Genomic DNA, 13,360 nt, shown 5'->3' on the forward strand with positions numbered 1-13,360 from the left:
AGCTGGGTCGCCTGTCCTCAGCGTTGGCTTTGCTTTGGTTTTCTCGGGTTTAACTGAGGCGTCGTTTCTGTGCAGTAAAACACCCTTCTTGGCATGTCATTCTGTGAACCTTGGAAAGCTGCGGTCACTGTGTGGCCTGCAGGGTGCCGACGCGCCCACTTTGCAGCTGGTGCTCTCTGCCCAGCCCATACCCATTCACTTTCGTCCTAATTATGGCTGCTCTGTCTGAGATTTGCTTTCGGAACCAGCGCTCTGCTAAATGTTTGAAACAGCCAAGGACTGATTGTTTTTTCCCACATGTTTAGGGAGTACAACCTATACCACCAGACCCTAGTGAGAGGCGGTCCCTCGACCTCTGAGACATTTGGGACTTTCTGAGGCTCTTGAGGGTTGAGGGTTCGCCCCGGGAGCTGAGAGCTGGCGCTCTGAAGACACTGATTGGCGCAGGCCCAGCGTGGGGCCTGACTGCTTAGCATGGAGGGCCGCGGGCCGCTCCCCCTCTCCCTCTGCTGTTCGCAGTTCATGCTCGTGCTGGCTCTTCTGCAGGGGAGTTCTGGTACACACATCCGAGTGACAGGGACCACTGCACGTCGGCCAGGGACTAGGGCACATGCTGCAGCTCTCAGGGTTAGTTCCATGTGAGACCATGCCCCTGGGGACAGGTTTGTTCATTGGTTTGGAGCCTGCCATGGGCACTGTGTCGTCAGCATCCAAGCCCTCGGCATGGGGTCTGTTTGCTGCTGAAGGGTGTGAGTGTCTTGGCTCCAGCCTCTGTACACAGCCTGCTTGGCTCAGTCGTCTGCTGCTGTTCCTGCCCAGACTGGGGCCCAGCCTGGTGCCCAGCATCCATCTATGTGATCATTTTCGCTTCTGCGTTTCCCCATCACTGCCTAGGGATGGGCAGATGGGGTTAGAGGAAATAGAGGAGTTATTCTCTGCTCTGGAAATTTCTCTGTGGGCCAAGTCCTGTTTTCAAGAATCATCCATTTCCAGGGTGGGAGTACGGCACAGGCTGCCATGCCGCATGCTGGGATGTCAGCCTCCAGGCCGCGTTGGTGGCCAGGTGTGAGTTGGCAGATCTGCCGTCCGGGAGACGGAAGGTGAACTTTGTCTAAACTTCCTCTGGTGGTCAAGCTGCGAGTGCCTGTCTTAGGCCTTGCACTGTGAAAGGTGTGCCTGGACTTACCCGTGCTCGCATGTTCACACGCTGCTTCCAGTCCTCATCCAGTGTACCTCTGATGTGAGTCGTGACCTGGCTGTGTCCCGTCCTTCTGTGAAATGAGAGGGCGCTGCATCTCCCCTTCGAGTGGGAGCTCACAGTGGGATAGCGCCTCAATCTCTGTGTCACTCCCAGTGGGGTTTGAAACCTTTAATAATTTTGTGTTTGTCTGCGTTTTCTTTCAGAACAGCGCATTAGTTCCAGAAAAAGGATGGAAATTACAAAAACTGAAGTGAATGTTGAGAAACGGAGTTGAGAGCAATTCACAGTGTGTAAAGAGGAATGCAAACCCTTTATTTAAAGAGAGACACGTGGAGATTGTGGTTATACTTGTGCTTGTTGTTTTTCAGTTTTCCCCAGCACAGAGCAGATACCTGTGAGCCCAGATAGTCTGTTTCTTTGGCATGACGCCCTAGCAGGATGCTGTGAATATTCCTCACTTCCCAGATGTTGCATTTGAAAGCCGAAATGTGTCTTTAACTGTTTTGGAATAAAGAGAAAGATAACGGGAGCAGAGGCCTGCTTGCGAGCTTTTCCCAGGATGTGCGGGGCGGCGGGATCCTTGGGAGTCAAGCAGGAGGACCTGGTTGGGACCTGGGTGTTGACACAGTGACCAGGATGTTTCTCCAGTGCTGTGTACTGTGGTCACGCTCGTCCCTTCCTGGCAGCACTGAGGTTGCCTGGAAAAGCCAGCTTCCTTTCTCTCCCTTTCTTGCCCAGCACCGGGTGCCAGCTGCCTGCATAGGAGCTCTGTTGGTGTCTCCCTCTTTCTTGTTTCCCTCTGAGAGACAGAACCCTCCTACCGACTGATGGATTCCTCCAATGCCCGTAGTAGCCAAGGCTGGGCCAAGGCCTAAGTTGAGAGCCAGGAACGCAATATGGGTCTCCCACATAGGTGTCAGGAACCTAGTGACTCAAGCCATCACCACTGCCTCCCAGGGTCTGCGTTAGCAGGGGGCTGGAATTAGGAGTCGGAGCCAGGTATTGAACCTGGTAGTCCAATGTGGGCCGTGGGTGTCTTAACCAAGAGGCCAAACCCTTGCCTTCCTCTTGGAATCGAAGGCCCCTCTTGGTGTAGCAGCTCAGACCTGCTCCCAGCTCCTGCCTTCCGAGTGTAGCCTGGGGAGCAGTAGGGAGGGGAGGGGTTGTCTGGTCAGTCTTCCTGCTGCTGTAACGAACCACATCCTGGGTATTTTGTAAGCAATGGAGATGTATTTCTCCCCAACCTAGGGTGTGCAAGCCCCAGCCAAGCACCCGCAGGTTCAGCATCTGGTGGGGGCCAGTTCCTCCCCAAGGACACCAACATCTCAGTGTCCTCTCTGGGCAGAAGAGGCAGAAGGGCAAAAAGGGGTGAGCTAGTTTCTCAAGCCATTTTATACAGACTGACCCCTTTACAAGGGCATGGCCCCTGTGACCCGATCACCCCCAACCCCCACCTCTTAATGCTGTCCGCCTAGGAGATGGAGTTTCCCCAGGTGTTGCTGTGGATTCGTTCTGAGAAGAGGAGCGCAGTGCGGGCAAGAGGTGCTGAGTCACCACACAGACCCTGGCAGTCGGGTGAAAGCGGGCCAGAGGCGAGCAGCCTGCAGACTCGTTTGTTTCAGTTGGTACAGCAGCTTATAGAGCCGAGGCAGCCAGTCCGGTCAAGGAGTGGTTTATGCCCTAACCAATTACAGCCTGTTGCCAGGCAGGCTCCGCTGCCAGGTGGTTTCCCAGGGGGTTTCCAAAGCCCTTCCTGAGTAACTGATGCTCGCTTGCCAGCGGCCATCTTGGCATGGCCTTCTCATTCCACCACACTCAGGAATTTTGGAGACATAAATTTCTAACTGTGGCCCTGACCACTGGAGTTATTCCAGGCCCCAAGAGTGAGATGGACTTCCCGTCTCAAGATGCTCCCTTTGAATTGGGGGTCCCAGGACCACCACCACTTGAGGCTAATAGTATAGACTCCAGCGTTGGGCAAACCTGTGCTTGCCACTTCACCAGGGTGGACCTTGGGCAAGTAGCTGAACTCGTGTGAACCTTTGTAGCTTTTAGAAAAGGGAGGAACAGTAGCTGCCTTGCGCCTGGCGTGTTTCCTGAGTGGCCCCCTCACGTGCTATGGCTCACAGCCTCTAGTGCTGTTAGCTGAAACAAGCAGCCAGCTGACTGAGGGAGTCAGGTGATCCTCACGGCATTTGTTGTGTGTTGAGGGGTAGAAGTGATCTCAGTTGTTTCCAACCTCACTGGACTTTACATCAGCCAGGGAATTGGGATTTTGATGGTGGGCAAGGGAAAGAAGATCTTAGAACTTGGCTAGTTTTTGTTTTGTTTTAATTTTTCATTTGAAAGGTAGACAAATCTTCCACCCACGGGTTCACTCCCTAAAATACCCTCAGCAGGTGCCAGACCGGGTTGAAGCCAGGGCCCTGGATCTTAGTCCCATTCTCCTGTGTGAGTGGCAGGGACCTAAGGACTTGAGCCATCATCTGTTCCCTCGCAGGGTGTACATTAGGGAAAGCTGGCATCGGGAGTGGACCTGGGACCCAAACGCAAGCACCTGATATGGGATGTGGTATCCTAAGCGTCTGCCCATCTGGACCAGCTCTGAGCGGGAGTCTGCAGGTGGGGGGACGACCTGGCCATCTTCAGGGACGCCTCCAAGGTGGGAAGGGAGCGGAAACAAGCCGAGCAGCCAGGACTCGGATTGGTGCCCACATGGGACGGCAGCATTGCAGGGTGCGACCTAACCTGCTGCACCGCAACACCTGCCCCCTGAGTTAATTGGCAACATTTAAAAATTGAGAGAAAAATCGGGGTTTAGGGTTTTGGATTCTGGATTCTTTTGAAAAAGATGAGTAGAGCTGTCAACCTTGGGGCTGATTTCTGAGTGCAGCTCCTCCCTTTGCGTCACAGCCCTGCCCCCCGAAGGTGTGCACTTGACAGACAGCTCATGCTGCTCCACCTGCCCCTTGGCTCCTTCCATCCCTTCCCGGAACCTGTAGGCCTGCGCCCGTGGGCTCCCTGCTTCTCCAGTGTAGTTTCTCATCCGCTCCAGGGGAAAGGACAGTGTCGGCTGCCTGTTGCTCTTGGGTGTCTCCTAGCGTCCCTGCTTGGTGTGCCCGATCCCAGCAGCTCACTGGGAAGGAAGGGGCAGAGCTGGGGAGCCCATTTCCCTGGAGCCTCCATTGCCTGTGCCCGCCCCTGCACGGGCTTGGAAACCAGCCTGGCTGAGGCCTGATGGGCAGTGTGCAGTGTGCAGACGCATAGTGGAGCTTGAGAACGGAGGTGCAGAGGGTCCTGGCTCCTCATCACTGGAGATCAAGGGCAGTCTGCCAAGACAAGGTGCTGGCAAAGCTCAAGGGTACCGAGGCCGGGTCAGGACTGGCCTGCAGACCCCGAGAGAGCAAGCGTGTGCCCTGTGCCAGCCTCCCTGCTGTGTCCGGAGCTACGGCAGGGATCAGGACAGGTGCAGGCCCAGCCCTCATCCACTTAGAGTCTGGAAGGAAACACAAGGCAGGAATGGGGCGGGGACTGTGGATGTTCACGAAGGAAGCAGCTTCAACCTAAAGGGCTTAGGGAAGCTAAGCTGAGACCCGAAGACAAAAGGTGCTTAGGCGGAGCATCAACGTGTACAAAGGGCCTGAGGTAAGCGTACCAAGGAGAAGAGTGGCCTCGGGTGAGGTAGGAGAAGCCCCGATGAATTCAGCTCTGGTAGGCTGTGGCAGAGGGGCTAGCGCTTCTTTGGGGACCAGTGGCCAATGGTAAGCCACTTGGGGTTTGTGTTGGGACATAGCAGAGACTGATGCTGTGTGCCAGCCCTGCCCACTGGGTGAAGCCTCCGAGGGACTCGGCTCTGCGGCAAACTGCAGGGGAAGGATGTGGTTGCCATAGCGTCCAGGAGCCGGGGGGGCTGACTGCACCCCCTCTCCTACCACTTGCTGCCCACCGCAGTAGTGCCTGGGCCTGGCTGCCCTCTGGGACCCGCGTTGGCCTGCCAGGCTGTGTGTCCCCGGGCACCTCTCTACCACTCTGGGGATAACACCCCTGGGCTTTCTCAGGGTTAGAGGAGGTCACAGCCCCCGATGCCCCCTTGAGTGCAGACAGCCTATGCCACGCGGTTTGACTGGCGCTGCAGAAACCATAATCATTCGTGGAACCCACACCCCAAGTGTCCAAGTACCCACACCACCACTCTGGCTTCCATGCCTGTGGGTACTCAGTGAGAACGTGTAACACTGTTACGGACGCAGCCTTGTGGTGCCTGCTCCTGCCCAGCTGTCAGCCAATCCACGTGTGGCGAGGCCAGGCTAAGCCACGAGGTCCACGAGCTTAGGTCTGTTAAATGCATTTTTGTCCTCAGATATTTTCAGCTTACGGCAGGTTTACGAGGACATAACCCACAGTAAATCGAGGCGTGTCTGTATTGTTAGCATCGCTATTTTCTGGGTGGTGGTAGCAGGAGCCTGCTAGGCAGTTGGTACCAGGTCCACATTTGCCTGTTAGTTAAGTCACGTGGTCCTCAGCCTGCATTTCTTGGCCTTAAGGTAACACGAGGGCACTGCTCCCCTCCCACTCCTCCCACTTCCCCCACCCCCGCCCAGTGCTCTGCTGGGCTGCCTCCCAGCTGTAGGGCCTGAGCCACCAGGCCCTGCCTTCCTCCCGAAGCCTTTTGTGAATGGGATGTTAATGTGAGCTTAAGAGATCATCGTTAACAGTTGACAGGTCCCCATTGATTAGAGCTTTCTTTAGGGGAAAAATGGTGTCAGGTAGGCCCTGTAAGGCCACCACAAAACACACCAAACACCGGAGTAAAGGAAAGGGTTTATTGGGGGAAATCCAGCAGATTGGAGGGAAAAGGAGAGAAGGAGAGTGTAAGAGATCAGGAGATGGAGAGAGCGAGCTACCTGTTCAGGAGCAGGGCCTTTTAAAACTTTGCCGGGGGCGAGTAGAGAAGTAGGAGCAGCGAATCTCATTAGCATGAGGGTGGAGCTGACACTGGTGGTTGGGCCATGTGGCCACCTGGCTTCCAGCAATGGCGGCAGGGGCTAGAGCCTAGGATGTTGTCAGCGTGTAGATCGCACCATCAATAAGACTGTACCATTTCCCTAACAGGTCCCCCGGGAGGGCTCGGTCGTGTGGGTGCCAACTCAGCGCCCTGGTGGCTTTCCCTCTAGAACAGCCTCCCCTTGGCAGCATGAGCAGCAGCGGGCTCCAGCGCCAAATACTCTGCAAGTTAGTGTGTCCAGGACAGGCCAAGTAAGGGGGGAGCAGGTGGGGCCAGGGTGAGGGGGTGGTCTGGGGTTGCCCATTCAGCCTTGTGGAAGTGGAGCTACCCTCAATGGAGGGCCGGCCCCACAGGGGGTTTTTGTTTCCCCGCTGTTCTCATTGACTGGAGCCACACTCGCCCTACAGCCCCAAGAGCTGGCTGGCATCAGGGCTCTGGGGCTGGGAGCCGGGACACCTGGTGGCCAAGCCCTTGGGCCTTGGGTCACATTCCAGTCCCTGGTGACAGCATCTGGATTGCTGCATTCTCTCTGCAGTTCCCAGCGTCCAGATGTTTCACTGTTGTCAGTTTTTTAGGTGTAACTGATTTACAGTAAAATACACACTTTTTTTGTTTTCAATTTTATCATTTTAAAACTGAAAGGCAAGGCGAGAGAGATCTCCACTGGATTGCTCTCCAGATGCCTGTAGCTGCCGGGGCTCGGGCTAGGCCAGGCCACAGCCAGAAGCCAGAAACTGAATGGGGGTCTTTCCTGTGGGAGGCGGGGGCCCACGTATGAGTCATCGCCTGCTGCCTCCCAAGACTGCCTGAGCGGGAAGCTGGGTCAGAAATGGAGCCAGGCAGGACTCCAGCCCAGGGACTCCAGCACGGGATGCTGGTAGCCAAGTTGTGTCTCAATGGCTGGGCCCCAGAGTCCTTCCTGGTCCCCGCTCCATCCCCACACCTGCCCAGCAATTGGCTGCTACACTGCCTGTTTCCAGCATTTGGCTCTATCTCAGAGTGACTTTTTTTTTTTTTTTGACAGGCAGAGTGGATAGTGAGAGAGAGAGACAGAGAGAAAGGTCTTCCTTTTTGCCGTTGGTTCACCCTCCAATGGCCGCTGCGGCCGGCAGGTCTCGCTGATCCGAAGCCAGGAGCCAGGTGCTTCTCCTGGTCTCCCATGGGGTGCAGGGCCCAAGCACTTGAGCCATCCTCCACTGCACTCCTGGGCCACAGCAGAGAGCTGGACTGGAAGAGGGGCAACCGGGACAGAATCCGGCGCCCCAACCAGGACTAGTCTCAGAGTGACTTTAACCATAGGTCACGTCATGCTGTGTGGTTGTGTTGCTCGGCCACCACACTGGCTTCACCAGGGGTGAGGTCCCAGTCCTCTCTGTACGGGAGGCCACTGTTTTGGGCTTAGCTCCTGGACTGGAGCAGAGCAGAGTGGAGCCACGCGTGCCGGGTGCCCAGGGTTCCGGGGGCAGGAGTCGGCACAGGGATGCCCTGTCCCACACCAGAGTGCCTCGTTTGTGTCCTGGCTCCGCTGCTTCCAGCCCCGCTTCCTGCCAGCGCGCACCCTGGGAGGCAGCCGGTGATGGCTCACATACCCGGCTCCCTGCCACCATGAGGGAGCCACCTGGCTCCCTGCCACCATGATGGAATTCTGGCCTCCTGACTTCGACCTGACTCAGCCCTGGCTGTTGAGGGCATCTGGGAAATGAGCCAACAGATGGAAGATTCTCTCTCCTGTCTTTCACATAAAATGAAAATAAAACAATTTTTTTTAAGTGGGCCAGTTTTAAAAACCAGGGGATTTCGCAGCAGCCATTCAAAAGGGGCCCAGTCTACCTGATCTGTGGCTAGGAAGCTCCCTTTGCTTTAACCTTGGAAGGGGAATAACTTTGAAAAGACCACAGTGTGTGTTTTATTCTCTGCCTCTGCTTCTTCTTCAGCCCCACCCCCTCTGCTCAGCTCTCTGGGGCTCACTGCAGGAGTTCATAAATCTCTAATAAAAGCCAGCTGGGGCTTTAAAACTCAGTCTGTTAAGGTTCTGTTTGTTAACACCTGCACAGTAGCCGCCTTCCCTCCAGCCACACACACTTGCCCCCATCCCCCCCCCCCCCCCACAGAGTTCTCTTAGGGGCTCCTTCGGCTCTGCTCCCCCACCCCCGCCCCATGCCTGGAGTAATTTTTTTTTTTAAATTTTTCCGAAGATTATTTATTTGAAAGGCAGAGTTACAGAGAGGCAGAGAGAGAGAGAAGTCTTGCATCTGCTGGTTCACTCCCCAAGTGGCCGCAGTGGCCAAAGCTGGGCCAATCCAGAGCCAGGAGCTTCTGGGTCTCCCATGCAGGTGCAGGGGCCCAAGGACTTGAGCCATCTTCTACTGCTTTCCCAGACCATAGCAGAGAGCTGGACTGGAAGTGGAGCAGCTCAGACTAGAACTGGCGCCCATATGAGATGCCGACACTGCAGGTGATGGCGGATGGAAGACCTCTCTCTTTCTGCCTCTCCTTTCTCTGTGTAACTCTGACTTTCAAATAAATAAATCTATCTAAAACACACACACACATTGCTAAGTACTTTAAAAAAAAAAAAAAAAAGCAGTTCCCAGCACTTGGCAGGTGCTCTGTTGTTGCTTGTTGAATGCATACATGGTATTGTTCCTGGGTGAGCAGGACACCAGTGGTTGAAGATGGCTCTGAGCCAGGGTAGGTAGGTGACTGGCTGATGGGACTGCCTGGCTCTGAAGCCCAGACAGTTGAGTAAGAGACGATTGAAGTGCAGACCAGGATGGGGGAATTTTATTTGTATTTACAAAGGAAAAAGCAGGTCAGACATGAAGCAGGATTAAGTGGGTCAGGATGTGTTTGGGCTGCAGGCAGCCAAAGCCCGGGGCGGAGTCGTCAACCTTGGGAATCCCTGTTGCAGAAAGAAAATAAGGCTCAGCCTGGGGGGGGGTGGACGTGAGGGGGTGGGGGTGGGGGGAGTCGCCCACAGGTGCCGGCCACACGCACTTGGCCCCTACTCTGCCCTCCCTGCTCCCGTGCTGCGGATTAGGCTGGGAGAAGGTGGGGAAGTGTGTGCAGAGCGCTGTGGGGAACTGGCCCACTGAATAGGCCTGGTGGAGTCGTACTGGGACTTGCCCGAGCTCCTGGGTGGCGTCCGTGCTAAAGTCAGCTGTGCTGGAGGCCCAGCAGTCCCTGCCTTGGGGCCTGTGGCCGCGTCTCCTTTGCCTTACTTTTCCTCTTCTGTAAAATGGGACAGCTCGTGCCTGCTCTTCCCTGCCTTGCAGCGGGGACCTGAGGGCCGTGAGGTGACAGGTGCCTGCCTGTCCCGCCGTGTCAGTGTGTCTGCCGTGGGGCTGGGGAGGGTCGGCCTGCCTCTGGCTTTTGGGTTCTGTGACACCGGCAGGGGACCCAGGGCTGGCACGTCCCTCCCATTTCATCCACACCAGAGTCCCCTGGGACCCTTGGGAACATTCAGGGTTCTGGATCCCACCCCAGCACCATCGAGTGAGTGACAGACACACAGAGGCCAAGCTCAGCTGGGAGACGCCCTGGAGCTGGGACCTTGGAGGCGGTGCGGGCCGGGCAGCCGTTTGCTCCCCTGCCTCTGCCTCACAAGGTCGTCCTCCCTGTGCCTGGTGGAGGGGAAGGAGTTCTTGCCGCTTCCTGGCAGCTGTGGAGAAGGGCGTCTCTGGGGCCCCAGACACGTGCGGCGACCCCCACCTGTGCTGCGGCAGGGCCATGGGGACGCTCTCCCGCGCTGCCCGCTTCTGCTCCGCCCACTTCTGCTCCGCCTGGCGCCCAAGCCGTCCTCTTGCTCCTGGCTCCTGGTGTCTGTCTCTGGCAGGTTAGGAAAAGAAAAACGGAGGCTGCGATTTGGGCACGATGTGGCGAGGCGGGGGGGGGGGGGGGGGCGGCTCCTAGTGCCTATTCCAACACGAGGGGACTTCAAACAGACCATGGAGCTAAAAATACATCGATTTTGATGCATCTGTGTGGGATCTTCAAAAAGTTCATGAAAACATGTGTATTGGGAAACAATCATGCATGGATTTCAAAATTTTTACTCCAAAATGCACTTACCTTAAAAATTTAAAAAATACTAACTTATTTGAAAGAGAGAGTGCGCTCCAGTCTGCTGGCTCACTTCCCTGATGCACACACCACCCAGGGCTGGGCCAGGCGGAAGCCAGGAGCCGGGAACTGAATCCAAGGTCTCCCACGTGGGTGGCAGGAACTGACACCTGCTGCCTCCCAGGGCGTGCCGTAGTGGGAAGCTGGAGTTGGGAGTGGAGCCAGGACTCAAACCCAGGCCCTCTAACGTGGGCTGCCAGTGTCCCAAGTGGTGTCTCAACCACCAGGCCAAACGCCTGTCCCCAGCTTGATCTTTTAATTCCACTTTTCCCACGGTCTTTTTGAAGTACCCCCGGAGCTGGTGTGGGCTCTCCTACCCCTCTGAATTAGACTCAGCCAGAGGGAGGCAGAGTACAAGGGCACTCCCAAAAGCTCGCTTAAAATGGAAAGAAAAGGTAAGTTTATCTTGGTGCAAAAAATCCCGACATCCACGCAGAGCATTCGTGATACACATTTCCCGTAGTTTTTGAAGACCTGGCCTGTATAGTGAGAAGAGGCAGGTGTAACGCCCCCACCACAAGTTCGTAATTGCAACGGGAAAAATAGGCCCTGGGCTGGGAAGAGATGTGGCAGAGACCGCAGCAGCCAGTGACCAAAGTCCTCACCGGTCACAGGACGAGCCGACGTCCTGTGCTGCCCGATGCGGGGTGCCGAGACAAGCACATTTTGTGAGCGCACAGCCTGAGGCTAATCCTGAGGACACAGCCAGCAAGTTCATGTCCAGGGGCATTCCACCCATCAAAGGTGGCAACCCCACGGAGGACAGAGGAACTGTTCCACGTGAAGACAAACGAAACATGACAGCTGACAGGAGCCCATGATCCTGGGTGGGATCCCGGATCAAGAAAAAAATAAAAAAACCTATTGTGGTGCAGAGGTTTAGGCCACCACCTATGGCACCAGCATCCCATGTGGGCTCTGGTTCAAGTCCCAGCTGCTTCACTTCCAATCCTGCTCCCTGCTGGTGGCCTGGGAAAGCAGCAGCAGAAGATGGCCCAGGTGCTTGGGCCCCTGCCACACACATGGGAGACCGGGATGAAGCTCCTGGCTTCTGGCTTGGGCCTGGCCATTATGGCCACATGGGGAATGAACCAGTGGATAGAGGATCTGTCTCTCTGTGCAACTCTGTTTTTCAAATGAATAAGTAAATCTTTAAAAAGAGATTGTTATAAGGGACTTCTGGGGACAGTTGGTGAAATTTGAATATAAGTGATCATTTGCTGTGATTGCACAAGGGGCTGTGTTGCGAGACAGGTGCAGAAGTTCCTGAGGGTCAAGGGTCACGGTGGCAGTGCTCTCAGCTGGTACGGCATGAATGGTGATGACAGTAATGATAAATGTGCGTGTGGATCTCTAGCTGTCGATAAGGAGACACAGAATGTGAGGAATTGCTGACCGTAGGGAAGGAGGTATGGACATCCATTCTACTGTGATTGCATTTTTAAGAAATGTTTGAATTTTAGGCTGTGGAGCCAGGCCCTTGGGGTGCCAGCTCCGCCCCTCTCTGTTCGTGTGTCCCTAAGCGGCTGGCTGTCGTGGGCCCTGCGAAAAGCAGGTAGGAGTCCCTGCCTGCTCGCTGGGGTCATTCCAGATCAGATAGGAAGGCGAGAACCCGGCTGACGCTGGCCGTGTGCCCAGCACTGTGCACGTCTATAGCCGTCCTGACCGGGTGGCGCAGTGAGCGCCGTGGCTGGAGGAGCAGGCAGCCGGGACGGAGGAGCTGAGGTCTGGCATCCGGGCCTCTGCTATGGGGAGTCTGGCAATGACAGGCACTGGGCCAGGAAAGACCCCAAGCCTGGTCCCCGGCCCGCTGCGTGGGAGCTGCCTCACTCTGCCACACGGGAGTGGGGAGGGGAGAGAGCGCAGAGCCCAGGCTTACCCCTGCTGCCTGCTCAGGATGTCCTGGAGCAGCTGGCGGGCAGATAGCTGGCCCAGCACCTTCCGGTAGCTGTTAGTGAAGATGGCGTCTGCGTAGCGCTGCATCCTGTGTGGCAGGGGTCAGAGGTCAAGGGATGGCCAGGGCCCCGTGCTCACCGTGGCTCTGCAAGGCCCTTCTGTTGTCCTGGGTGACTCTCGAGCTCAGTGACAAGGTGGGTGCACCAGCTGATGGCTCCAACAGCATCCTCCCATCCCCCCACCCTGCCGCCACGGCAGGCATGGCCTGGGGGGAACTGGCGTCCGTGGTAGGGGGTGCTGCTTACCTAACGGGTGTGGAGGGGGGCAGGGAGCAGTGGGAGCTGCTGCTGATGGTGAGGAGCACAAAGAACAACACCCAGAGTGGCATCGTTCCCCTGTGGGGCAGCACCTGCCAAAGAACAGGTAGGGAGGGTCAGGCACAGCCACAGCCACAGGGTGCCCTTTGCTGCCGGGGCCCAGCCCTGGGCTCCACTGCATCACAAGCCTTGGTCCTTATCCTTTGGATGCTGTGGGGCAGGAAAAAGACCCTGGACTCTGGAAGACAAACTGTCTCGGGTTCAAGTTCTGCCTCTGCCAGTCATTGGTGCCAACTTCATTTTCTCCATCTGTAAAATGGGCATTATACAACGACCTGGTAGCCTTAGAGGGCTTGAACAGGACACCGACGATGGGAGCGGAATGCCCCGGCTGCCGACACTCCAGGTGGAATCAGGCCTCAGCAAGCATGCGGGAGGAGAAGGCAGCTTCCCTCAGAGCCCTGGAGTCGCCTGCAGCCCGTGGGGCGCCGGCAGCGGCTCTGAGCCAGAAGTGTGAGGTCAAAGCCTGGCTCTGCCGTCACTCGCCACGTGTCCCCCTCCTGGGCCTCCTTTTCCCTAACCCTGAAATGGAGACGGTCACGATACCTCCTGCCCCAGGTCTGTGGGGCGGTCGAGTGAGAAGAGGCACCTGAGGGAATGCTGTGGAAACCTCCAGGGTGGTCTCAGCGCAGCCCCTCGGAGGGCAGCCCCGCCTGTTTTTCCTCTGTGCGGAGCTGGAAGGAGAAAGCTCCCAGGTCTGGCTGCAGACGCTGAGATGCGCTGAGGAGTTTCTGTCCTGGATGTGCAACCAGGAGCCGG

The 13,360-nt window shown here is 56.5% G+C and overlaps 2 protein-coding genes across 2 annotated transcripts in view; one reads left to right on the top strand and one right to left on the bottom strand.

The window, feature by feature from the left end:
* RPN2 (ribophorin II) overlaps positions 1 to 1,730 on the top strand; it is a 60,130-nt gene extending 58,400 nt beyond the window's left edge. Inside the window, exon 17 of the mRNA XM_062204174.1 lies at positions 1,405 to 1,730. Within this exon, the coding sequence (XP_062060158.1) occupies positions 1,405 to 1,417 (13 nt within the window). The 3' untranslated portion in view covers positions 1,418 to 1,730. The remainder of the gene's footprint in view (positions 1 to 1,404) is intronic.
* Positions 1,731 to 9,019: 7,289 nt separating this feature from the next.
* Positions 9,020 to 12,612, bottom strand: GHRH (growth hormone releasing hormone). The gene is made up of 4 exons (XM_062202554.1): positions 12,530 to 12,612; positions 12,208 to 12,312; positions 9,811 to 10,034; positions 9,020 to 9,108 (listed from the first exon to the last, which is right to left on the bottom strand). Exons 1-4 carry the CDS (start codon positions 12,610 to 12,612, stop codon positions 9,020 to 9,022), a joined length of 501 nt encoding a protein of 166 aa, XP_062058538.1.
* Positions 12,613 to 13,360: the final 748 nt, after the last annotated feature.

The sequence above is a fragment of the Lepus europaeus genome, chromosome 10 (genome assembly GCF_033115175.1).
Source record: "Lepus europaeus isolate LE1 chromosome 10, mLepTim1.pri, whole genome shotgun sequence".
NCBI classification, from domain to species: domain Eukaryota; kingdom Metazoa; phylum Chordata; class Mammalia; order Lagomorpha; family Leporidae; genus Lepus; species Lepus europaeus.

What these genes read in the sequence shown, in the direction of transcription:
- GHRH (XM_062202554.1), bottom strand. Translation starts at nt 12,612, where the DNA reads ATGCCACTCTGGGTGTTGTTCTTTGTGCTCCTCACCATCAGCAGCAGC. An exon ending in ATCCTGAGCAGGCAGCAGGG is followed by an intron (nt 10,035 to 12,207) that starts GTAAGCCTGGGC and finishes CTAACCTGCCAG; the next exon opens with AGACAGACACCAGGAGCCAG. An exon ending in GGCACAGGGAGGACGACCTT is followed by an intron (nt 9,109 to 9,810) that starts GTGAGGCAGAGG and finishes TTTCTGCAACAG; the next exon opens with GGATTCCCAAGGTTGACGAC.